Source organism: Sinocyclocheilus grahami, unplaced genomic scaffold (assembly GCF_001515645.1).
Source record: "Sinocyclocheilus grahami isolate Dianchi unplaced genomic scaffold, SAMN03320097.WGS_v1.1 scaffold503.1, whole genome shotgun sequence".
NCBI classification, from domain to species: domain Eukaryota; kingdom Metazoa; phylum Chordata; class Actinopteri; order Cypriniformes; family Cyprinidae; genus Sinocyclocheilus; species Sinocyclocheilus grahami.
The window spans coordinates 642793-669897 of NW_015505682.1; the positions used below are offsets into that span (position 1 = coordinate 642793).

At 36.9% G+C, this 27105-nt stretch overlaps 1 protein-coding gene across 2 annotated transcripts in view; it reads left to right on the forward strand.

The window, feature by feature from the left end:
- Positions 1 to 6282: 6282 nt before the first annotated feature.
- The window catches only part of LOC107554492 (leucine zipper protein 2-like), a 109249-nt gene continuing 88426 nt past the window's right edge, over positions 6283 to 27105 (forward strand). The window contains exon 1 of one of the 2 annotated variants that reach the window (XM_016236999.1): positions 6283 to 6896. In XM_016236999.1, the coding sequence (XP_016092485.1) occupies positions 6835 to 6896 (62 nt within the window). In that variant the 5' untranslated portion in view covers positions 6283 to 6834. The remainder of the gene's footprint in view (positions 6897 to 27105) is intronic. The other variant, XM_016236998.1, reaches the window with a different exon arrangement.

Genomic DNA, 27105 nt, shown 5'->3' on the forward strand with positions numbered 1-27105 from the left:
GTTTATTTGATTAAAGTATTTGAACGTTCGCCGGTTCCCGCCTCCTGCTTCCCATGACTACGAACTACGTTACAGGCTTATTGAAAAAACAAATTCATTCTCTGCCAGCAGGTTTCACTTCCGGAACTGCAGAAATACAGTGGTTTCCCCGGTAACCATAGTACATAAAACTGACGTGCAGCGCTCAAGTTTATTCAGTGAAATCGTAGCCTTTTGAAATGTAATCGTCATATTAATCCATATAGCAATTCTTGTCTTTCCATCCCCAAAGATCTCTTATAATTTAGACTTTTTGTACCATTTAAGAGTTTGGCCTTAAAGGGGTCATATGATGTAATTAAAAATTTTCCTTTCTCTTTGGAGTGTTACAAGCTGTTCGTGCATAGATAAGATCCCAAAAGTTGCAAAGACTAAAGTCTCAAACCCAAAGAGATATTCTTTATAAAAGTTAAGACTTGTCCACGCCCTCCTAAAACGCCTAGTTTAAACACCCCACCCACATGTCTACGTCACTGTGTGGGAAAATTTGCATAACACCGCCCAAATTTTCACGCAAAGAAAGAAGTAAACATCTTCTCCGCTTCTGCAGAGTCTGAATGAGTTCCCTCACATTGGCTCCCTTCCCCCGACTGCTGTGTATCATCACAAAGAGAGTGGGGAGCAAGAAGAGATAACACATCAGCATCTTTTGTGCCTTTCTCAGGATGGGACTGTTGCCCGACCATTGGAACGCCTTCCTTACGAGGAGGTAGAGATGAGGAGGAGGACCTATCTGAGGAACGTTCCCTCTCCCTACCATGCTCAGGTACAGAATCGTTCATCTCTAGGCAGGTCACAAGTTGCAGCGCAGGGATTATCCACATCCTCTTTCAAATGAGCAATCCCCAAGCATGAAGGACATTCTCTATGCCCATCATGAGGGTCTATTGCTGAGTGACAAGACCTGCAGCACTGTGAATCCATAATACCCTTGCACAGCAGGTAAGCCACACACAACACACTGACTGCGAACAGCAGTGAAATATATCAAGCTCACACAAGCCACAGACCCCCACTAGTACTCGAACGTACTTAGCAGGCCTATATCAAGCCCCAACAGCTGCGAACAGTGATATAGGGTCTAAGAAAAGATTACAATATTCACCAATATTGTTAGGAAGTATATTCAATAACCTACTGATGAGAACTCTGAAAAATAAACAGAGATAACAGAGATGACAATTGCTAGTCTATAGGACTAACCTAATAAACAACAATGCAGTGATCCTGCAAAGAAACACCACAATTCACAGGGACACAAGGCACCTGCACCACTTGGGTGAATAATTAAATGGTGAAATATTAGATCGGTTCTTACCCGTACCAGGTCTCTATGGCGAGAAAGGTAAAGAGGACAATCCAGAAGTTCATCCTGCTTTTACAGTGCGGGAAGCTCCGCGTCCGGGGTCATGGGCATGACTTTGTTTTCATAAGGTCTCGAGAGAAGGCAGAACGAAGGTTATCATTCTATTTAGACCATTAGTGACGGTCAGAGTGAGGTCGAAACAGATCTAAAATTATTAAAACTGAAGTAAATAAATTGAAGCTAATCAAAAATATCAAAAGAAATATATAAACCCCCCCCCCCAGAACTAAAATGACCGAAACCAAAAATATAAAACTAAAAGGTAATTCAAAATATTAATACATAATATAATAGTTTATATTATTTATTAACACAGATTATTTTTTATGTTTGTAATTTAAAAATTAACTGGAAAATAAAACAAAAATACGTATTCATTCATTTGTTTATTTGTGTAGTGATGTAGTGCAAAGCCATCAAAATGATTCAGAGCATCCTTCTTTTTCTTGCTCATTGTTCATCTAAAAGCACTCTTCATTTCTCTTAAATCTGACAGGAGACATGTTTTCCTTCACCTTGTCTACTGTGACACAGACTGCCGGAGGTGTGACGAAGACAAATAAGACCAGATTACTAAAAATACTTATTGCAGTCCCAAGGGCCTGGACCCCATTCATCTGTGACCACTCCCTGAGTGCCTATGCAACCCATGATGCTCTAATTAGACACAAATCAAATAGGTGCGGAATTAGGAGCATGGAGTAGAACTAAGGGACAATAGACTCTAAACTCCATTAGTGGTGTAATGGAAACCATTCATCATTCTTTTATAACACAACCTCTACTGCCGACACATCTTTCCTCTATTTCCACTGTTCTGATCATAGAACTTGAATCAGTCAGCCTTCCATGGCTAAAAGCAATGGCTATCCCTAAATCTTTTATTCCCTTTGAAGACAAAAATAGTGCGAGAGAGACAGGTAAAAAAGGGATGGGTGCTATCAAAAGACCCTCTATTTTTCAGTTTCCTAATGAGCTTTGGATGTTTTCATGATGCACTGCCCCTCATATTAAAGCATTGAAAAAGTTGCCTTTTTGCGAGCATTTCACAGCATTTCAGAAGAAACATGATGAAGTATTCATATTAAAGGGACAGTTCACCTTTAAAAAAAGGAAATGCCGCATGACTTGCTTTCTTCTGCAGAACACAAAAGAAGTTTTGAAAGCTCTTTTTCCATGCAATTACAATAAATGAGTGCTGAAGCTTTCAAGCTTAAAAATGATGCAAAAGCAGCATAAAAGCATCATTAAAGAGTTATGCGTTATATTCTAAGTGTTGTGAAGCCATTGGATAGCTTTGTGTATGAAATGAACCAAAACTTATTCACGGAAAATCTTGACATCCGCCCTAACTCTCCTTTGGCGCAATTATAAGAGTTCAGTTTTAGAGTGTCCAGTTTAACATCAAATGATTTTTTGAGTCAGATATTTTGAATGAATCAGTTAATCCAGTTCACACACATTGTCTGAATGATTAGTTTGTAAATCAATTGTATCTGTTTCTTTTAGCTTGATGATCCTATCAAGCTGTTAACCGTAAACAAAAGGGGATTATCAGTAAAAAGTTATTACAATTTCAGTTTATTCCTTACATAAAGCTTGTGGAATATAGTACATAAATCACATGGATTACTTGTACGATACATCAATGGAGCTTTAGCCTCCTTTTGCAAATTTTTAATGCTTCAGTTCACATTCATTGTATTTTACACAAAACAAAGAAGAGGACATTGTGAAAATAATTTGAAGTGTGAAAATAAAAGTGACGTCATACCCAACATGGTTTCTCCCATTCAAAAGGTGTGTCCACCATGCTTAAATAATTTGGGTTTAAATAATTCAGGTTTGGAATGCGAACCGCCAATAAGCTCAAAGAAGAAGAAGAATTCAGGTTTGGTCACTGGTGTATTACAAGCAGGTAAGTTATATTTGTTATATTGTGTAACGTAATCTTAAATAAAGACTTTGTCAAACATATGTGTATTGTGGTTATTTATAATGAAAATGAATGAACAATGTAGTGGCTAATGTTACCCAACACATTGTACATATATCCATTACACACAATGAACAAAATGCACTTCGCACCCTCACATATCTTAAACACATAATGCACAATACATTCGAACACACAGGCATTATACAGGTCCGTGTATACATGATATCAGTGCCGGCAAATAGACCGTGTTAGAGCTGCGTGCAGTGTATGTGTGTGTGCTAGATATGGTGTACGTGCATACCGTACATTCATGATCACGGGGTTGCTCAGTGACAGTTGGATTCAAAGAGATGATCCAGCACAAAATCCATTGGTCCATTGGATAACAATATTGCTGTGTCATGCTGGTCAGGATGCTAAAACAAACCACTGTATTCTTATGTATTTTTTGGTGAAATCAAACATAATTATAGTATTTTTAGAGAAAATATTTTAAAGATTTTTTTTTTTTAATTAAAGGGTTAGTTCACCCAAAAATGAAAATTAGCCTGTTTACTCACCCTTAAGCCATCCTATGTGTATATGACTTTCTTTTTTCAGACGAATCCAATCGAAGTTATATTAAAAATTGTCCTGGCTATTCCAAGCGTTATCATTACAGTGGGCGGGTGTTTCTGTTCAACAGTCCAAAACACATCAAATTAAGTGCGCGCATCCATAATAAAACGTGCCTCACACGGCTCTGGGGGGTGAATAAAGGCCTCCTGTAGCAAATCCATGCGTTTTCATGATTAGTGACGAATGCGGAGAGAGAACAAAACAAAATGCCGGCGGTCATGAATTAGAAGCTCAAATCGAGGATTTGTAAAGAAAAATGTCGGAGGATTTCGATATAAGCCAAGAAAAAATTGGTTTTACTTTGCTAAAGTAAGGAAACTTTGCTTCCTTTGCTCCTGTAAACAAACCATAGACTGTAAAAAAAGATGGACGACGCGTCTCCACTTCCTTCCACTATACAAAAGTGAAGCCAAAGCATCTCAGTATGGCCGTAAATTACGTCATTTGGAGCCAGAGTCTGCGCAGTAGAGATTTGTTTGGAGCCAGAATCTGCGCAGTAGTGTCGTGAGGTGGAGCCGTGGTATCAAACTCCTGCAGACCCAATCAACCATAACGACACGCCCCATTTTTATAGCATCAAATTACTAGCTAAAATCAAACTGATCACAAAAACGAACAATTGAGCATATTAGCGTGATAACAACTACCTTAAATGACCAAAACAATCTTTCGGAAAATTGTATTGAAAGTGTAATTAATTTTTTTATTTTGACTCAAGTCCCATTCGTTTACATGGAGAGTGTGAGGTTCATGACCTGTACTGCAGCCAGCCACCAGGGGGCATTCAAAGAGCCCACAGCTTCACTTTTCAGGACGTGTGAGGCACACCCGAAACAAACTTGTGAGACTAGGGCTGCATTCCAGTTCACTTTTAGACATGCACTGGCAAACTTCCCTAAGCACTTATCCTCGGGGAAATCCCCGCCGCCATTTTGAAGTGCGTTTGAGGGAAGTTTACATGGACATACCCTCGACCCCTCGATTTTGACAGAGGGAGCGAGTCTGCTTCATATGCACACTTCAGGCCGCTCTGTAGACCACAATGCAACATAACTATGATGTCATCGCAGATCACATTTAATGTATCCCCACCCCAAACAACTCTATAATTTTTTTTCAACATTTATAACAGCCCAAACATACCTATATAGGCTACATATAGAATGCTGCACCAAACAAATTCATAAGGGGAAAAATGTAAACAATAAACCAACTCCATAGCTGATTCTAAGTGATCAAGGGCTTAGGACGTTCCAGTTCAGCCCATTCCAAGGGTTCCGCCAGAAGTGGACACTCATGCAACGCAATCAATGACGTACCTCCGAGTAAACGAGACGAAGGGAAGTTTGCCAGTGAAGGGCATAAAAAAATGGACTGGAATGCAGCCTAGCATATCTCAGGGTCGCGCGTGCTGCACATACGTCATCTGCCAGAACGGCTTCCGCATACGACAGATGAGAGAAAAGTGTTTATTACGTTTGAAATATGGATATTTTTCTTACAAAAACGCATGGATTTGCTACGGGAGGCCTTTATTCATGCCTCAGAGCCGTGTGAGACACGTTTTATTATGGATGCGCGTGCTTTATTTAACGTGTTTTGGACTGTCAAACAGAAACACCCACCCACTGCAATGATAGAGCTTGAAATAGCCAGAGCAATTTTTAATATAACTCTGATTGAATTCGTCTAAAAGAAGAAAGTCATATACACCTAGGAGGATGCCTCCAGGGCGAGTAAAATAGGCTAATTTTCATTTTTGGGTGAACTAACCCTTTAAGGATTATAAAGTTGCAATGTAGGCCTAACGGAAGAAGCGGCATAATTTTCTTCTAAATCGCCACATACAAGTGAAACGGATTATCGAAAAAGGAAAAGTTTGCGGTAGGTTGTAAGAAAGGGGTGGGGTTTATTGGGTGAAATTATTTGAGAAGTTAAAAATGAAGAAGAATAGAGAACATTTTAAGAAAACATGCAACTTTCCATAACATGCATTCAGAAAATAGATAGTGTAAATTTGCACCTCATTAATCAACGGTAAATTTCATAAATTGTTTTGATGTTGATGTTAATATTTTCATTACACCTTTGATGTTTTGTAACCTCGTGTCCAGAACACTGGTTTGAGAAGCCGGATGGAGACATCAGATGCGGCGGAACGGCGGAAAGGTAACGCGAAGCGACTGCACGACTATTCAATTTATCATGATCGGTTTACCCTCTTAATCTCACAATATGAGACGGTGAGCAGGGAAATGTCTCATCAATTACTTTGACGGACAACAGAGAACAAAATGTCAAACTAATGAACCTTGCCATCTCCACGAAAATTGATTAATTTAGTCTTTGTGGAGTAACCCTGCACGCCTCGAGCCCAGATAATCGCCCTGCCCCGTCCCAAGGCTGCTTGTAATAACGCAGGCAGATTGATATCATGTGGGACACACCAGCAGGTATTCATCTCGCCGTGGAACGCAGAAGAGAAAGACAGGGAGCCACTGGCTGTATTGATGCTGACATCACCTCACCACCTCAAATCATTCTCCAGTCTTCCTCCCCGGATCCTGGATCCCCCCGCCCCTGCACCTTGGTTCCTGGCCATTAATAAATCCGTCCGTCTCCCCGTCCCTGCTATTTGAAGCTGAGGAGCCCCGCACTTTCACATACACAGACCGCTCGCAGCGTTGCATCTGTCTGCCGCGGCATGTGTGCCTGCGTTAACGCGCGTGTGCACCACTAAAAGAGAGAGAGAGAGAGAGAACGGGTGAGCGAGCCAGCGAGGAGAGGGAGAGAGAACGGGAGAAGGGAAAAGCGAGCGATCGAGAGAAAAAGGGGGAAAGAGACGCCGAGTGCATGAGAGCAAGACAAAGCAATGAAATTCATCGTAGCCATTTACTTCTTGTTCCTCCTCCCAGCGTTAAGCTTCAACAGCAGGTAAGAGCAGATTTACATCTCTCAGCTTTATCCATCAACCCCATCAGTCTGTCTGTCGGGGACACAATAGCTGATTATATTCATATGTGATGTGGGCTACTGTTAAAGCCTCTGTCTGTGCTTAAAAATCTCTGAAGAGAGAAGGAGAGAGTGATTGAGACGGCACCGAGAGCGAGGTGAAAGATGCTTAAGAGCTCAACTTTTTCCTGCTTCTGCTCTGGGCTTGGCTAGCCTGCAGACAAAACAGAGACGTTCGCTTTTTGGCACACAGAGTGAGTGAAATGTGGCAGGGGTTTGTGGCTTATATGGGAAGGAGCAAGTTTTGTGGCAGTCAGAGCTTTGGGATGCCTGTGCAATTGCAGAACGTGATTGCGCGCGCGCGCGCGTGTGTATTATGCAGCGACGGGAGGAATCTGAGATGAGGAATAAAGAGAGAAGAACGGCTAAACCAGGAGGAGTCTTGCCGAGTCAGGGAGTTTTCAAGGATTGATCATTAATTTAACTACTGATAAAGCCGTGCCTTTTCCTCTCTGAACCCAGAGCAAGGGATGGGTCAGTGAGCCAAGATTTCACCATAGACTTGATCATCTATGGGGTATTCCTTATGCTCTTTTTGGGTAAATTAAAAAGCTTGTTAATAGCGAATTTGTTCTGCAAACACTTCTGCCCTTTAGACTTGTCCAGGGAGTGGCCCTAGAGCACACATGCTTGTAATACAAACACTGATACAGTTATTGTTAACATGCTCGCAAACACACACACATGTGTGTGCCACTATGGAACAGTTATTGCAAATCCATCAGTGAAAAAAAAAAAATTTGATTAAAAATAAATAAATGACAGCTCTGGTTGCCAGATACTCAGCAGTATGATACGGCCTTTTTGAGTCTGCATATTTTACAGTTTGTAACCTTATTTTTTGTTTACTGATATAATGTTAATACTGCATACCCAGCTACTTCAAGAACTAACATCTGCTTGGTACTTAAAAAATTAACAGGTTTTTACTAATAAAAACATTTGGCAGTATTTTATAGCAAAAATCCAAGTATTTTATGGCTTATGAATAATAATAAAATAGTATAAACATTTAAATATTTTGATAAACTACTTTATGAGTAAATATGAGTAATTTTGGTATTTTATTATTATGATATCACTTGTAGTTGAAAAGCATCTTACAATTAACAGGTTTTTTTTATATTTACAGCTTGTTAAAACTGGTGACATTTTTTCTATTAGTTTTATAAGAGATCTATAGCATATATCAACGCTTATTTATAATACTTAACCATTATATTCTCAAATCAAGGGCATAGCTTGTGGTCAGTGTGGTCATCTTATAACATGAAGAGAATTTAGTCTCACTTGCTTTTTCTTAATGCAAGACATTTATCAAGGCCAGTCTCTGTGAGTCACATCTCCAGATTCTCATTAGACCAGTGTCAAACACACATTTGAATTACCTTTTCAAATTATACAATGAATTTTTCAATACAAACCTAGATGCTACTGCACTGAAACTGCCACTGGGTGATGATGCCTGTAATGTTTTACTGTACAGAGAAATCATACAAAAACCCCTTTTAATACAGTTCCAGTTAGTTCCTTTTACATCTCCAGACTTGTGTTTACATTGTGTTCATGCACTTAATAGATGCTTTTATCCAAAGCGAATTGAATTGATTTCAATGTATACATTTTATCAGTTCATGCTTTTCCTGGGAATCAAACCCATGACCTTACTGCTATTTTGAGTGATTTCACAGATCATTTGCTTTTAGTTCTTACTGACAAGAAAAAAAATAAAATGTAAACTTTTTGAAAAGTTATTTTTCTATTTGTCTGTTATAACTAAAGTCACCAGAGATGAAGGTCATACTCCCAACCATTGAGATACAGTGCAGTGCAACATAAAAACCACAACCAACAGTGACTCAAGAGGTGTAAAAAACAGCACTTGCCCTAATTTCTCTTGATTTCCTCCAGACTGAGCATCACTACAGCTCTGTGTTAGTCGTCACAAAAGTCATACCTTTTGTTGTCTTTGGTGATGCTCTTCTACTATTCTTTGTTGTGATGTTTGTGTCTATATCATTTGAACAACATATTTTGTTCTGTTGCGAAGCACAATATTAGCATAATATTTATAGTAAGTGGTATAAGACGAAGATGAGGCCGCCACTCTTGCCAATTTTACCGTTCCAAAGATCACACACTCTGAGAGATATGGTCTATAAAATCGCACTGTGTATCAAGAATTGGAGTTTTCTAGTGCATAAAACATAGCATGTTACAGTTAATCAGGGACAGCTGCATGGAGTTCACAATATGATAAATCATACTTTCTCACTTCTTATGAGTATGGAAATTTAGTTTTAAAATTTTAAAAGTGCAGCACTACTTTTTGATGTTTCCTTCAATTTTTAAATGACTTCCTTCAGATTCGTAGGTTAAAAACATGGTCATAAAATATGTTTGCGTGGCTCTCATTTAGATATCCAGAATCCCAGCTCAGCAGTAAACCGCTCTCATGCCAAGAGCAAAAACGCTTTCTTACAATCTACACCAACATTTCATCAATTCTGCTTACTGGTCTGCAAAGCTCAACAGACAAGTGTATTGAACTACACATGTATAAATCAGCAAGTTGTGCTATTCAGCATTTTATACAGAGAGATGATTACATTATGCTGCATAAGCATTTGATGTTTGGGGAAACCTACTCCAAACAGAACTGCACTGAATGATTTCATCAGAGTCCGTAAGTAGCGCAAAAATGGCTGGATGAGAGGAGATGTGGCTTATTTGGAGTAATTGAATTCTTCCACAGCCACATGTTCATGGCATGTACGCTTGGTGATGAATAGGTCAGGCTATGGCTGTGAATAATTTGGTAACATCATTTGAAAGGGCAACCCTGTCCTTGCCAGACACACGTAAAACATAGTAAATCTTGGACAGTAAAAGAAAATAACCATTCGTGTATACATTTTCACCCCTGTAGGTTTACATAAGCATTGTGATGTGTGTGTTATGCTCTATACATGATTGCTTTGGTAATGCATCAGTGTGTGTTTCAGAATATTTTATGCTTTCATACAAGGACATACACTTCTCGTGGAATGTCCATGATTTAGGAGTATTGTGTCAAATCTGAGTAATTTTTTTTTCTTGTTAAGGAAAATTTTATATATTCTTAAACAGCTTTATTAATTAATTTAATTATAAAAAAATTTAAATTAAAGCACTATATATTATATACATATATATATATACTGTATATATATTAGGGATGCACCGAAATGAAAATTCTTGGCCGAAGCCGAAACCGAACAAAATGAAACACTGGGCCGAATACCGAATACCGAACATGGTTTTTCTTTTTTTTCCCCCATGTATTTTGACAATTTTTTTTCACCATTGCATAAATTAAATAGCCAAAATGTACTTTTTACGGTTTTGTCTTGCTTTTCAAAGAAAAAAATAAATTACAAAACACTGAACATTTTTAACATTCTAGCAGACATTATACCAACCAAGCACAATTTAACTTAAAATTAATAAGTTAGTAAAATAATATTTTTTGACCATCAGACCTCCTTCTTGAATCAGGGATTTTTTTTTTTTTTTACTGTACATTTAAAAGCAGCCTTGTTGAGAAGAGACTTCTTATAAAACATTAGAAAATATTAAAGATCCTAATTTGAACACTATGTGTGAATGTTATAATAAATGTATTAACAGAGCTGTTGTAATTAATATTATCATAACTATTGTCTTACTTTTTTTATTTTACAGAACAACAGTAAAATTACAATGTTGATAGAGTTCTTGCTTTTTCTCAACTTTTTAATTTTAAATAAATTTTAGTTTATTTTCACCCCTTCCTTTTCTCATCGAAGACATGCTCTGCAGTACTAAACAGTCTCTCGCTGATGGTACTTGTAATTATTTTTTTCATCTTTCTCAGACAGTTTTAATTGCTTCACACTGCTGTGCTGACATGTGTGCTGCATCATAAAGAGTGCGCGTCTCACTCTTCGCTGGTTGCTATTTGATCACGTCACGTCATTGTTCGGTACAATTTATTCGGTCTTTTCTCTTATTCGGCCGAACACCGAAAAAGCTTTTTTTGCTATTGTCGGCCGAATAATTTCGGTTGCGAACATTCGGTGCATCCCTAATATATATAGAATGATTTAATGTTTGGCATCTTATAATATATATATATGTCATATATGACCCTGGACCACAAAACCAGTCATAAGGGTCAATTTTTGGAAACTGAGATGTGTACATAATCTGAAAGCTGAATAAATAAGCTTTCCATTGATGTATGGTTAGGACAATATTTGGCTGAGATACAACTATTTGAAAATCTGGAATCTGACGGTGCAAAAAAAAATCTAAATATTGAGAAAATCACCTTTAAAGTTGTCCAAATGAAGTTCTTAGCAATGCATATTACTATTCAAAAATTAAGTTTTGATATATTTATGGTAGGAAATTTACAAAATGTCTTCATGGAATATGATCTTTACTTAATATTCTAATGATTTTTGGCATAAAAGAGAAAATTATAATTTTGACCCATACAATTGTTGGCTATTGCTACAAATATACCCGTGCGACTTATGACTGGTTTTGTGCTCCAGGGTCACACACACACACACACACACACGCACACGCATTGTATCTTGTGCACAAAATCAGCATATTAGACTTATTTTTGAAGAATCATGTGATTCTGAAGACTGGAGTAATCACTGCTGAAAATTAATATTTGCCATCACAGATACAATACATTACAATTTATTACAAATATATTTATATATGAATACATATAATAGTAAATTTAAAGTCTAATAATATTTCACAATATTACTGCTTTAACTGTATTTTCAAATAAATGCAATCAAATAAATGCAGCCTTGGTGTGCGTAAGAAACATTTTTGATAAAAAAATCGGTCTAATCTTAAATTAGTTCACCTAAAGTTTCAGGTTCCAAAATCCCACTAACTTAATTTTTTATTGGAAAAAAAGGCCTTAAAAATAGATTTCTTCTATTGTGTTCCACACTTGTTTATAATTGATGACAGAATTGTAATTTTGTAAGGAACAACCCTTTTTACACATTCAAAAGAACGCTTTGTTTGAGTGATCATTTCCAGAATGTGTTTCTATAAAAATGTTTTCACATCTGCTCAAGTTGTTAAGCGTTAAAATAAGTTGTTAAACTTCTCTTTATCACATCCTCTATATTTTGGCTCTGGGTTTTGGTTACCCGGCTCAAGTGGCTTAGTTCACTGTTACAACTGTCAGTGCTTTTCAGTTCCGCTCGCATGCCTGCAGCATCTCCCTCAGGATCGCAGTCTCTCTCTCTGATGACTCAAACTTTGATGTAGGGAACCGTGGCAGCCTCTTCTGCCAAAACCTTGCCTCCAGTGAAGTGAGTGAAATGTCAAAAAATAGCATTTGCAAAGGTATAAATGTAAGACGAAAGGTGGGGAACTCCCATTTTAAACCTAGATCAAGAATGTCGTATTGGTCATGTAATTGCTCATGTGCGTTTTCCCCCCCTGCAGAAGCCTGTGCCTTTTGCTTTTATCAGGCAAAGCCTTGGAGGCAGCGGTGTCATGTCGAAAAATGACTGGGAAGACAAACTCATTGCGGTGTGGATCGATGACACAGTGGCTGGTGGGAGGGGGTCATATGTCTCGTAGCCGTGCTCTATGGGCCTGATCATTATCCATAAATCTAAACATTACCAGTTTTAATGGCTCGAACATTCGCGCTGATATTCTTACGCTCTGGCTACTCTGATGCGATAAAATATTCCGTTCTTGCTTTGTGTGAATAATGACCTTGAATGATGCTTTATGGTTACCATGGCAACCGTGATTGTTCCCTTGATAGGAATCACTCTAGTCAGCAAGCGTACTAGCAGAATTAGCTGGGAACACACTGATGAGCGAGGGCCATGTACTTTTCTTTCTTTCTTTCTTTCTTTCTTTCTTTCTTTCTTTCTTTCTTTTGTGTTTTGTTTAGTAGTGCGAATGACACTTTTGTTCCTTTGGCAAACTAAGATAATATAGTTTCCAATTGAGGTTAACCCAGTTGCGTGCGATTGAAAGTTTTTCAAAAGACGGTGGTTTGAGAAATGTTTCTTTTGCTCCTGTTTTTTGCTGGGAACACACTGATGAGCGAGGGCCATGCACTTTTCTTTCTTTCTTTCTTTCTTTCTTTCTTTTGTGTTTTGTTTAGTAGTGCGAATGACACTTTTGTTCCTTTGGCAAACTAAGATAATATAGTTTCCAATTGAGGTTAACCCAGTTGCGTGCGATTGAAAGTTTTTCAAAAGACGGTGGTTTGAGAAATGTTTCTTTTGCTCCTGTTTTTTTCTTTCCCGTCTTGTGTTTTTCAGCAGCATCCTGGGGGTTAAACCTCTGAAAATGTTCTCAAAATATCCAGCCCGACGCAATGGCTTTAATCTGACAGCCTCTCCCTGTATGTGTCACTGATAGATTCTATATAGAGGCTATATCTCAAGCTTGCGTTGAGAGTGGAGAGGAGCATGTGCCAGGCTGGAGAATGGAACAGATTTGTTGGCAGATCCAGAGGTGCCCATGCGTAACCGCACCCAGAGTGCTTGGCATCGTGAGTAGTAAATGGAAAAGGTCCAACATTATTCTGTGCTCACCTGCGCGATGCATGGCAGCCACCTTACAGACCTCTTTCTCTCCTTGGGTCGCATCTGTTATTTGCGATGGAAGATTTCTATTAGAACTCCTGATTACATTTTAGCTTTATTTATGATTTGAGATTCTTTTAATTCATATTTTACCCAGCTGAAGGAGCATGATTCATTGTATATTAAATGAATATTCTGAGTTCAGTACAAGTTAAGCTCGATCGACAGCATTTTGGCATAATGTTACAGTACTTAGCATAAAAATGAATTTCAACTGGTCTCTGCTTTTTAGTTATTTTAAATAAATCTGTTTTACAGCTTACAGTGGAAGTGAATAAGTCCTAAGTGTTAAGGCCTTTAAAATACTCAGCATTCCAACAGTATAGCCACAAGACTTAAACAATATGTGTGTTAATATAATTGTTGTGAAAAAAAACATTACTAAATAACCTTCTGTGTAAATTTATACCCAGTTTCCAGTTTTGCCGCCATGCCAATGTAACGTTGTAGGAAACTAAAAGATAATACATGCGTTTTAACAGTAATGTAAAAAATGATACACCTCACATTTCTGGTTTAAAATCTTCCAAAAATTGGAAGTGAAACATTCACTTAAATGCCTCACTATAACCTCTCTATCTTGTGGAAGCTTGTTTCCACCACAGAAAAAATAAAACCACACACAAAAAAAAATTAAATAAAAAGGTAATTGCAACATTTTTCTCAGAATTGCGAGATATAAACTCAAAATTGCAAGTTTTGTGGGATTGTGGGATATAAATTAGCAATTGCAAGAAATAAAGTCAGAATTGCGAGATATAAACTCTTGCAAAAATCTCCAGTCCTGAGGAAAAACGTCAGCTCACAATTCTGACTATCTATCTATCTATCTATCTATCTATCTATCTATCTATCTATCTATCTATCTATCTATCTATCTATCTATCTATCTATCTATCTATCTATCTATCTATCTAACCTTTAAAGAAAGGAAACAAAAGTGAAAATATTTTTATGGTAAAAAAATCATTTGGTATTAACATCATACTAAATGCTGTCGGTTGAACTTGACTTGAATATTTAGAATATTGAAATTTAGAATATTCCTTTAATGTGCAGAGTAGAAAATTACATTTAAAAGTGATTATTATTTTATCTTGACCTACATTGTATGCATTAATAAAGAACGGAGTGTTTTAGCCCTTACTGTTTTCTGCGGTCGGATCAAACGTATTCCTCATGCAAGTGTGATGTTTGTGGGACAGTGGCTTTGATGAGATAAGCCAATCAGAAAGGAAGATTCTCTAGAGATTTTCTGAATGCACAGACAATGTCATAAGTGTGAGGATGTGCATGCAGATAGGGGTAGATTGGAGGTTAGTGGGGAGAGGCTGTTGTCCTGTGCTCTTGCCTTGACAGAGAGTGAAAATTAAAATTCACGAGCCATAATGTAATCAGAACGCCATGGCAACCAAGCAGGCTGTCAAATAGTCACAAAGTAAATTAACAATAAACAGAACCTTGCTTTGCCACAACAAATATAAAACTAATTAAGGTACCTGGTGATCTACAAGGACGATTACCACCTGGACCTTTTATGAGAAATGTCAACATCACAACTGCTTCCCTCCTCTGTTTGGGCCGTCGGTGTCAGGGGTGTTTTCTCCAAGGAAGTGCCTCCTCGAATTTGGATGAGAAAATATTTGGCAGTACATAAGCTGGGTCGCAAATCAAATATGCCAAACAAGCTAACAAACCACCTAGTGGATATCACTATTTTTGGTCCATCTAATTAAAATGATCTCAAAATTATTTTTGAAAACAATGAGCTCCTTAAATTAAAGCTACATCTCCATGCCTGTGACCTTCATGACACCTGGTGTTTTCCAAGAACCTGATGAAAAGAAGGCTGGTGAACAGGTAGTATATTATATTAAAGATACATTTTTTTAAGCAATTTAAAAATGTCCTGAAACACATGACACTTTGTTATTTGAATGTAAACATACAAACATATGGTCACACTTTACAGTAAGGTCCCATTAGTTGACATTAGTTAATGCATTAACTAACCATGAGCAATATTTTTGTTACAGTATTTAATCTATGTTAACGTTATTTAATTAAAATACAGCTGTTCATTGTTAGTTCATGTTAGCTCCATTGACTAATATGAACAGAAATAACTTTTGAATTGAATAATGTATTAGTAAACTTTGAAATTAATATGAGCTATAAATAATAAATGCTTTAGAAGTATTCTTTAGTGATAGTGTGTTAGCTAATATAGTTAACTGTTAACAAGTATTATCAAACATAGGCCTATTACAGTATTGGATGCAGTGTTGATAGTCCTGAGCGTAATGTAAATGTGTTCCTTGTAAACATCTTGCGGAACAAATTTACATTGGAACAAAGACACAGAAACATTGTTTTATATAGTGATGGAGACGGTCACACATAATGTAACTGTTGTAACATGTAACATGTCCTGCTAACTGGCTTCAGTTTTATGGCATTCATGCCAACTCGAAATTGAGAAAAAATAGCAGACAGACAGAGCAGCTTTATGTATGTTTGTATATAATTGTATACTCTTTTGATACATAAATAGTATGTGTTCTCGATATGGGGTTTTATTTATTATAGCCTTTTGTTCATTTCCAATTTAATATCGGAATGTCAACAATTGATTACTGTTACGATTATAAACGTGCAAAATATTTTACATAATTTCAACTTTATATTTAATGTTTTTTCTTTACAGTTGTGGTTAATACTTTCTGATCATTTCAAATGCTCAAGTGAGCTAGTGACATGTTTTATTTGCTAATATCAGCTCTATATATATTGCACTATGAAGGTTTGTTGGATTTGAAGTAAGCTTTTTGCATTGAGTGAAAGGGTCCCAGGTTAAAATTGTGTGCAATATATAACACATTTTTGTAAGTAACAGTACAGTACAGTACAGTATGTCAGTGACTGTATATCGACATAGGGAGTGGGGGTTTTGGAGCGGTGCTGGTCTGAGAGAACATAAACACAAGCTCAGCGAACGCACAGAAATACATTCAAACACATGTTAACAGCATGAAAACTCTGGCTTCCTTCTTAGATATACCCCTGCAGGAGGCTATTTTTCCTCTTTTCAGCAGAAAGGCTTTCATAAAGAGATGCGGACAAAATATGGACTTTGCCTTCTCATTTTAGATGTCCATCATTGATCAGCATACATTCAGGCATGCAAATTAAGTTAATCAGTGGTTTTATTGTATAGACAGAGCAGCAGTCTTATCATTAATATATTATTATAGTTTTTATTAATAATCTAATTTTTTTTTTTTCCAGTTTCTAGTTAAAATTGCAGTAATTATGTTTAGTGTTTTAGTTTTGTTAATTTTTAATTTTTTACTGCTTGGTAGCCACAGACTTCGACAAGCTATCAAAGCACATTTTTGCAAGTAGCAGTCAACTTTTGCCTTGCCAATGGGCTACATTTGACGGCTGAAGTCGGTTGCATATTCTAAGAAAAACACTGTTGTTAAAATAATTGATACAAAATAAGATAAGTTTAGGCTTTTTGTTATATTTTATTTAATTTGAATTAAAATTAATGTTATTTCAAGTAACAAAACAGTTTTTATGCTTTAGTTTAGTTTTAGTCAACGATAATAACCCGGCAGAGTTTTTCAGTCAGCTTCTGAATATGATAATGACTTGTGTGCCACTATGAAGAGTCATGAATGAATATGCAAAACCTCTTGCCAGACTTAGCAGGAATCATAAAGCCATGTCTTATAAACACTCTAATAGGATTGTAAGGGACATATAAATAAATAAGCAGCGGGAACTGTTTCGGAACAGGAGGGAGAGCAGGGGCCGCAAGGGATTTGTCAGACAAAGAGATTTTATGTATGCCTTTCCCAGCTCTAGAAGTTTGGAGCCCTGCATCGGCTGGGCTTCCACTGATAGTGTGGGTGAGGGCGGTTGGCGATTGAGCTGTTTAAATAGAGGGACAGAGAGCTCCACACACTGTGCTTTTGCTTAAAATGAATGCCCACAAGAAGTGAGGGGTGTGAAGTATTGTATTGGGTGCTCTGCGTTTATGTTACGCAGACATTGAAGCATGTCTGGTTCTTGTCGCCATAGGAGTAAATTGAACTGTCAAAAACGTAGAGCTTAAGACAGCGCACAAACCTCTAACTTGTCCTGAAAAGAATGTGGGAAGCAAGAACTTGTTATTCAGAAGCAGTTCCATTTTGGAACTGAAATGTTGTTTGTTTGGATCATGCATCTGCCAGTCCAGACAGAATACTCAGTCGACTCAATCTATCGCTATTGAATCTATAGTCTAAAAAAACTTTTGCAGAACATATGACTCCTATGAACCATTTTTTGTTAATCAGTTAAAACAGCACAGGTAATATAGTCTGACTCTGATTCCCAAACAAATGACTCTTATGAGACGCTTTGCAGTGAATCAAAAATGGTGGCTTCCAAACAAATGACTTTTCAAGTTACATAAATGAGTGAAATCTGTTAAAATGTTGTTTGTTTAGTATTGTTGTTTAATATATGAGGCCAGTCTAAAATGACTGAATTCTTAAGTCTGTGTACCATATACACACCATTTGACAAGAATTGTTTAAAAATGCTATTGATATTATGCATCATTTAGAAATGAAGTTGCATTTCTTTTCCAAATATTTGTTTATTAAAAAGAACTGGAATCCGTACTGAAACTGTTCAATTCTTTCATTCCGATCCCTGTTGAGAAACACTTTCTAGTACTACCAAACACCTCCATTTCCAATCAAAGCATAGTGGAATGAGGTTTATTTGAAAAGGGGATGCCTTGGTTAAATGAATATAGATTCTTGCTGTAGCGCTGACATTTCTAATAGAGATAAAAACAAAAGCACCAAGGAATTTCTGGTTACTAGGGAAGATAAGGCAGAGATTTTGCAAGCCAGCATGTAGACATTCTGGTGAATGGCATGATTGGCAATTTCCAAAAACTGTATATTCATTGGATCTCATAAAAGGCACACAGCAAAGCTTGGCCTTGGTTCAGGCTGCTGCTTTTTTCGAAATAAGAGAGTTATTAAAGATGGAAGGAATGGGGCGGCAATTCATTCTTCCTGTCTCCTTTCTCATTCTCTCAGGGTCATATCTTCTCACATCCCTCCTTGTCATTTTTTTCTAAATTTTTTTTTCTCCAGTAATTTTTGGGTACTGAGATGATTTTGATTTTTAGATGAAATGAAAGTTCATGGACAGATAGAGGCAGAGAGACAGCAACTACAGCAGAATAACCCTGAGACAAAATGCATTTAGTTTTTCCTGGACTAGATGCGTCTCACTCAAGTGCTACATTTATACAATTTCTGTTTCACAGAAGTTTGCTTTTTTGAGGGAAATGCATTGCCAGAGGCAGAAATAAAGATCACAATATAGGAATGAATCTTTCTGCCTCTAAAGCTTTAAACTCATGGATTTTTCATGAAATATGCTGAATATTTAAGATCCTTAATTGCTAATGGACTGGTTACTGTATAATTTAGCATAAACCATGAGATATAATTGCTTTTGTAATCTATTTATTTCAGAATAACATTATTTATTTAACAATAATTTAACCATTAAAACGATATGTTGATTTTCTAAAAGCCATTTACAATTATTACATTTTTTGTTATCATCTCAAAAGATCTTCGATTGAATATTGTGTATGTTTTGCTCAAACACATGCAACATGAACAATTCACTAAAATGTATCTGTAGCATAAAAGATCACGATTCTAAGGTTTAGTACATGAGCTATGATCTAGAATTATTGTGACTGATTGTTAAACATTGAGACAAACCATTGTATTCCGTTTATATTCCTGTTTTTCTGATGTTTTAAACATATAAAGAAAACTTAAGAAAAAAAGGAATTTAAATATCTACCACTATTATAAAACATTCACAGATATGTCTCTTTTGAAATGTACAAAAACAAATTTATAATTAGGCAAACTCATAGTAAGTCTTCATCCTAAATAATAATGAATAACATTATGCAGGCTCTGTTGAGTTGCATAATCTTTTATAATTATAAGTAATTGTGCTTATAACAACCATATGCCAATTCAGTCAAACAAATTGTCAAGAAATGATTTTACATTTTAAGTAGCCTGTATAGTTGGAAACAAAAAAACAAAATGGCTATTGGATTTATTACATGTGTGGTGTGCAAAATATGGCGATTTTCTGTGGTGACAGTTCAATAGATGGAGCTTAAAATCAGTTTGAAACCATCCTGTGGTCTAAATTAATTCAATCTCTGAAGGGATTTTGTCAATATTCTTTGATGTATCAAGCCGTGTTGACCAATATAGAGTGAAAATAACATTTTATGAGACAATGGAAACAGCAGAGATTGCACCTAAACACAGGTGAACACCTCAAAACATACTGCACAGAAAAATTCTTGACACATAAACCTTTTTTTCTCCACTGTTATTGACTGTTTTGCCCCAGAACTCTAAAATCAGTGTGCTGTGAATCTAAAGTTGCCATTTCTCAGAAAAAATAAAACTTTTAGATAAAGCAGTTTAGCATATTACATTCCCAGCCTTGTTCTTTTTGATATAAGCTTTGATTATAAAGTCCTGATTATAAAGTCACATAAAGTGTACAACTTTGTGCATGATGCAGTGGAAAAAGAAAGTAACCTTGACACCCCCTTGAGAGAAAAATGGCTGCCTGTCAGTCAAACTTGAATCTCCCAGAGACTTTGCAACCTGAGGTGTGTCAGGACAAGGCCGGAGGGGAAAGTATGTGTGTGTGTGTGTTTATGTATGTGCATGTTTTGCCGTTTGGGGATTGTGGGTGGATGAGAGTCCAAAAGTGTCCGGTCGTTTGCGAGTTTTATTCAGCCATCAATCTTGTCACCAAGGCTTATCAGAGTCCAGGGAGCGGATGGGGCTTTTTTTGCCATGTATGGAGGGTGACAACACTGCAAGGCAATTACATGAGCGGTTTGCAAGGATGCCACATGGTTTGCCTTGAAAAGGACAAAGTGGACATTCCGAATGACTGACTAACTGACACTGAAAGGATCTTCTGAATTATTTAAGCAAGAAACTCTTTAGCTCCCTTTCAAAGGACGTCCTCTAGCATCTGTAAAGTTGTGTGCATTTGTTTGTAGCCCATCAAGCCAAGATGTTCGAAAGCATTAGCTGATTGAGAAGACAAACTGTGAAGTATAAGATATATGGACTTCAATTTATTAGAGCTTTCCGTTGAGCACGCAGCACACCGATGTTGTATATAGACTCTCGGGGTAAATTACTCCGAAATAAATGCTTTGTTTCAACAAAAAAAAAAATTTTTTTTGAATCTAGCCTTCAGTAGAACTAATGCACATTAATTCTCCACTTGCATTAGTTCCAGCATTAGGCTGATCAAACGGAGAGCGAAATAATGAGAGATTTTCGAATCTTCACACCCTGAGCTATTTTCCTATGAAGACAGCAGAAATTCGTTTTCCGGCTCTCGAGCCGTCTCTCAGGAATGGTCTCGTAGGGTGTGGTGTAATGGCTTGGCTCTGATGCCTCTATTTATGTTACCAATTTTTAGTGGAGCAGCATGAATAATTTAAGAGGGAAAAGATGGTAGAAGCAACAACAAACTATATCCGGGTGTTTATGTCAAGCAGCCATTGCACCATGAAAGCTTCTTATAAATCACGATTGCATCTCTGTCTCCGCCTCCCCGTGCCTTTGTCTTGTCTCTCTCTCTTAATAGCCTGTAATTGGTCCCCCATGGAACTGAAAAGAAAGAGCAGAGATGCGTAACTCACTAGTGATTACTCAGATTAAAGTGTGCGAGGAAAGACTTGGTCAGGCATGTACAAAAGAGAAATGCCTTTGTCTTGTCTCTCTCTCTTAATAGCCTGTAATTGGTCCCCCATGGAACTGAAAAGAAAGAGCAGAGATGCGTAACTCACAAGTGATTACTCAGATTAAAGTGTGCGAGGAAAGACTTGGTCAGGCATGTACAAAAGAGAACTTCATGAATAAAACATGCCTCAAATCTATGGCTCTGATCATGAAAGAAGGATGACCCAGGACCGTTGGGAGGCTCTATTTGTGTTGAATGATAGAGAGGCCCGCAACCGGAGGAGCCAAACCGGCGTCTTGACTTGGGAAGAGAATCACCTGGGTTTTGGTAAAATAATAAAAAACAAACATTTACAGAGAACTTGGAGTGGGAACCATATAAAACTAAACAGTTCTGGTTTTGATTCTTCTCAGTAATTCTTGTTTTTTTCTTTAGAAATTGTTAGAAATATTTTGAAAAATTAAAAGTGACAATTGTAATCCGTTAATTGGTCTTAACTTTAGATTAAATAATACTAAACTTGCAACAAACTCAAGTATTACTTAAAAAAACCCTCACAGTTAGATGTGAGCTTGATTCACTTTAGTGAACTACTAACTGGCTCATTAGAGATATTTGTTCAGGAATCTGACTTTTACTGTTTGATTTGATTCACTGAAAAGAACATGGTCATAAGATTAATTTGTTCATGAATCAGACTACATTGGTTTTATTTAATGTCTTTGATTCAGTAAAAAGAACCGGCTCAGAGACATTCGTTCAGGATTCGGACTTTACTTGTTTTGCTGTATATAAAAAGAACCAGCTCAGTAGAGTCATTTGTTTAGTAATCAGACGTCACATGTTTTGATGTATGTTTTTGATTCACTAAAAATAACTGGTTTATTTGAATAAATTATTCAGGATTCAGACTTCACTGCTTGCATTGTGTGTTTTTGATTCAATAAAAATAAACTAGGGCTGTCAATCGATTAAAATGTTTTATCTAATTAATCACATCCTTTTTCTGTGATTAATCGCGATTAATCGCACACTTCATGAAATTAAGCATAGACCATTTATCTTGTTTCAAATGTTTATTTTGTCATCATTTGCTATATCCAGCAAAGTAAACCAAAAGATTGAAGAGAGATTCTCAAAAATCTATATTTTCTGCAAGATTTTTTCAAGATAAATTTAGATGTCTTTCCAAAAAAGGACACTTAGAAACTCCAAAAGGACACCAAAGAACCAAATGATATAAGGAGCCCATATAGGCACATATGAAAGAAAAAAAAAATCTGAATTTTATAGTATGTGTACAGTGCAACAGCAAAGAGCTTTTTTACATTTTAGAGAAGCCAAGTTGCGATACCGAACAGAACCACATGGAGATTCCAAAAAAAAAAACCTAAACCAATCGCCTGCTGACTGCATCTACTACAGTGCACGGATCCATTCAGTATAACTAAACACAGCAACATAAACATGACAATATACATATTGGCTTGAACATCCAATTTGTGTCTATGTAAAGCTTTTGCCTGCCAAAATAATTTGGATTTAATATGAGTATGTGCAGTTAATTTGATTAATCATGTAATTCATTCATTTATATAACATTTTTGACAGTCCTTGTAACAGTGCATGTGTTTAGATCATAGAACCAGTTTGAAGATGTTGAGCAGAACCTGGCACAGAGACCTTTCTCTTTTCATGACGGCTGCAAAGAAATGCGACAAAAAATTGATTTTGATGTCATACATTGTGTAACAGCCAGTGTAGCACCCTTACGTGGCTATCTTTTGTTCCCGGGCTTACGTTAACCCCCAGTGCCTCAACCTTTAAATCTGCCTCTTTTCTCTGCCTTATTTCATTTCCAAAATGTCATATTTGCTCCTTTTGCTCCCTCCTTACATAAATCTGAATCCCTTATCAGGATACCCGCTACACCCCGGACGACACGGGGATGGATCCCGTTATTTTTATCTAATCTCCTTCACCAAGCATATTCTGTGTCTGCCTCCATCTCCTCTGACAGGAAAGCTGCTTGCATTAGTGCTGTATCTAGCCACTGCGGTGCAATGTTTTGCCCTGACACCTCTCTCTGATAAGCACCATCCTCCCCACCCTGTGCGTCAGTGAAGAGGGAGTATTTTGCCACCGATGTCTCTCAAGCAAAAACAGATAAAATACCCAGCCAATAGTGCAGCAGTACATTATCTGTTGGGCCGATATTTCAATATTTAATTTTTGTTTTTTCTTTCTCAGGGTGGACCCGTAAGGTCTATTTCCGCCACACCAGGCTCTGTGCTGCAGAGTTGCAGAGTGTGTTTATTCTCTGTAAATAAATGCTGGTTCGAGCGACGAAATTGCATTGAGCTGAGCAGCAAATCTGAGCAGTTGTTTATGGGATTGTATGCGCACACACAGCGTGAGAGCAGCGCTCGGCTGGTGTTAAGTGTTAAGATATGAACTGAAATGTTAAATCAAATGCCTTATTTGGTTCGAAACTTTTCCGAGAAATTATGTTTTTGCGGTTCTGCTCAACAGGAGTTTTGCTGTGAAGAGTGGCTCTTTGAAGGCGTGTTATTGGCAGTGCCCTGATGTGCCACCAACTCATTTTTGTATTTTGTGTTGAATTTAAGCAGTGAATTACTACAGGGCTTGGTAATGGAAAAGCACTCAGGTGTGTCTGGCATTGGCAATGGCTTTATCATTGGATTTGCCAGTGACACAGCGTGTGTTTGTGTATTTGCATCTGTCTAGCCATGTTTGTCCCAACATGTTTTTCACAGTGGTGTATACAGTGGTCCCAAAAGGTATTTGGACACTTGTTTTTCAAAATTGTTGCGGTCAGTAAGATTTTTATCGTTGTTGTTTTTATTCAGCAAGGATGAATTAAATTGATAAAGTTACAATAAAGATATTTACATGTATAATGTTACAAAAGATTTATATTTCTATATATTTCTTTTCTATATATATTTTTTCCCCTGAAAAATTTGTATGGTTTCAACAAAAAAATATTAACACAGCCGTTTCAACGTTGAAAATAATAAGATGAGTTTCTTGAACACCAGATCAGCATATTAGAATGATTTCTGGAGTAATGGCTGCTAAAATTCAGCTTTGCCATCACAGGAATAAAGAAATCTTTTTTTTATTCTAACATGTTTTAATCTGTCATTTAAATTGTAATAATATTTCACAATATGACTACTTTTACTGTATTTTTTAATCAAATAAATAGACTTCTTCAAAAACATAAAAAATTGTGTCTACCCCAAATGTTTGAACAGTGCTGTGTCACACTTAAAATTATATGACTTTCATTGCAGTAGATGCAGAATGTCAAACAAAGTAGTGAGATTTGACATCCAAGAAGTGTCCAAACACTTTATTTATTTATTTTTTTTATCTTTGTTTGATCATTTGAGCCCCCCCCCCTCCCCCCAAAAAAAGTTTTGAAATATTTTGCTTAAAAAGTAGGTTAAATACTTATACTTTATAATCACTATATAATTATATACTACTATGTAATTACTTATATTATTTTACATATTTTAAAAGACTTACTGACCTTGAGAAACACAGTCACGAGAGCCTGCATGGATCCCTCAGTAATTTCTTGTTTTATGTTTTATCTTTTGCAGACAAATGTTTTTCAAATATTAATAAGTAGTACAACTATTTTGTTAAAATATATATTTCCTAAGAATTAGTAAAAAAGATTATGCCAGTTTGCTTAAATAATTTCATTCTTTTAATGAAGGAGTGTTTTTACTGATATCAGGTGTGTGACCCTGACATTTTTGACTCTCTGAAAAAATATCCAAATAAACTAAATGAAATGAAGCAGGTGTTTTCATGCCGTTGTATGCCTAAATTGCATTTGTAATGTGTTCTGTGAATAAATTAATAGATAATGGATAGTGTGGTCAAGTTGTCACCTCTTTGGCCCAAGTTTGTTTTTGCTATATATTTATTTTTTAAATGAATGTTTCTTGGTTTGATTTTATTATATAAAAGCAAAGAGATTCATTGTTAATTGTGACTGAAGTGCCCAACTACTTTCTGGGGCCACTTTTTGTGCCCGTATGGCTGTTTGTACTGTATGTATATTGTATTTTTTGCCATTGTTTGACAGCGTGAGCCCTGGGGGTGGTGGGAACTGTTGGTTTCTGTGGTGAGGGTTGACATGGTGCTGAATGCTGGTCAGCAGGGCTTTTGGTGAAAGGCCGTTGTTATGTTGCTGAAGTCCACAGCTCCCATTTGCCCGGTCTGTCTGTCTGGGAGCTCTCCTGGCTGGGCCAGCGCCTGTGACGATGCTGACAGGATGACAGCAGGGGTGCACAGGGGTGAATGTCAATGTGGGCGAGAGCAGTTTCCGCATGATCTGCAGCACATACAAACACACGCACAAACAAACACACACACACACACGCACGCACACACACACACACACACTCAGGCATGTATTGAAGTTTCTCAAAGGAGTGTGGCAACATCTGATGACAGAGAGTGAGAAGACACTTACATGCTCGCATTTTAACAGAGAATTAAATTGGGAATTTTAATTAAGAATTAATAAGACTTTTTCACAAAATCAATAAGGTATTATGTAGTATTGAGTTGTTAGAATTTGAGACAAATATATCTAGCATTTTAATAGATCTTGAAACAATACAGAACATTATATAAACACCCCTCGTGCACCTGAATGGCTGCAGGCAGGTGTGTTGGACTTGAGAAATATTACAAAGACAATAAAATTCCTGAACACAGATGTAACATCTGCAGTATTTATTGAAACAGCAGGGTTTCAGTTTTGCGACCTTAGTCAGGCAGTGACTGAGAATGATGAACCGACAACTTCAACATTAAATTAGCTAACTGTTTTGTCGGCGCCAATAACCTTGTGGGCATTGTGCTGACATATCGCGCCGTGGAGCTTCGGGCATCCCGAGTTTGAATCCCGGCTCAAGGACCTTTCCTGATCCTGCTCCCCTCTATCTCTCCCACTTTGCTTCCTGTCAGCTCTACACTGTCCTGTTGTAATAAAAGGCAAAAACGGCAACAAAAAAAAAAAATTTAATAGTGAGCTGTTTCTTAACAATTAGGCTAGTTGGCTAATAACAACATTGAAATTGTGTTATAAAGTGCAACATTCATTTTCCAGACTAAAATTCCCATTCATTTTCTCCAAAGGGGAAATGATTTATAACAATAACCAATAACTTATAAAACATTGAAGACAGACCTACTGTGAATTCAGAGGTTGTTAATTGAAGGTATATGCTTTTGTTGAAGCCATTTTTTAAAAGTAAATAATCATGTTCAACAGTGGAATTCCTGGTGGAAAAACTACACTACCCATGATTCTGCAAATAAGTCTCCACCAGTCAGAGAATACACTCTTAAAAATAAAGGTGCTTCACGATGCCATAGAAGAACCTTTTTGTCTAAATGGTTCCATAAAGAACCTTTAACATCTGAAGAACCTTTCTGTTTGACAAAAGGTTCTTTGTGGCGAAAGAAGGTTCTTCAGATTACAAAAAGGTAAGAAAGAGATGGTTCTTTAAAGAACCTTTGACTGAATGGTTCTTTGTGGAACCAAAAATGGTTCTTCTATGGCATCGCTT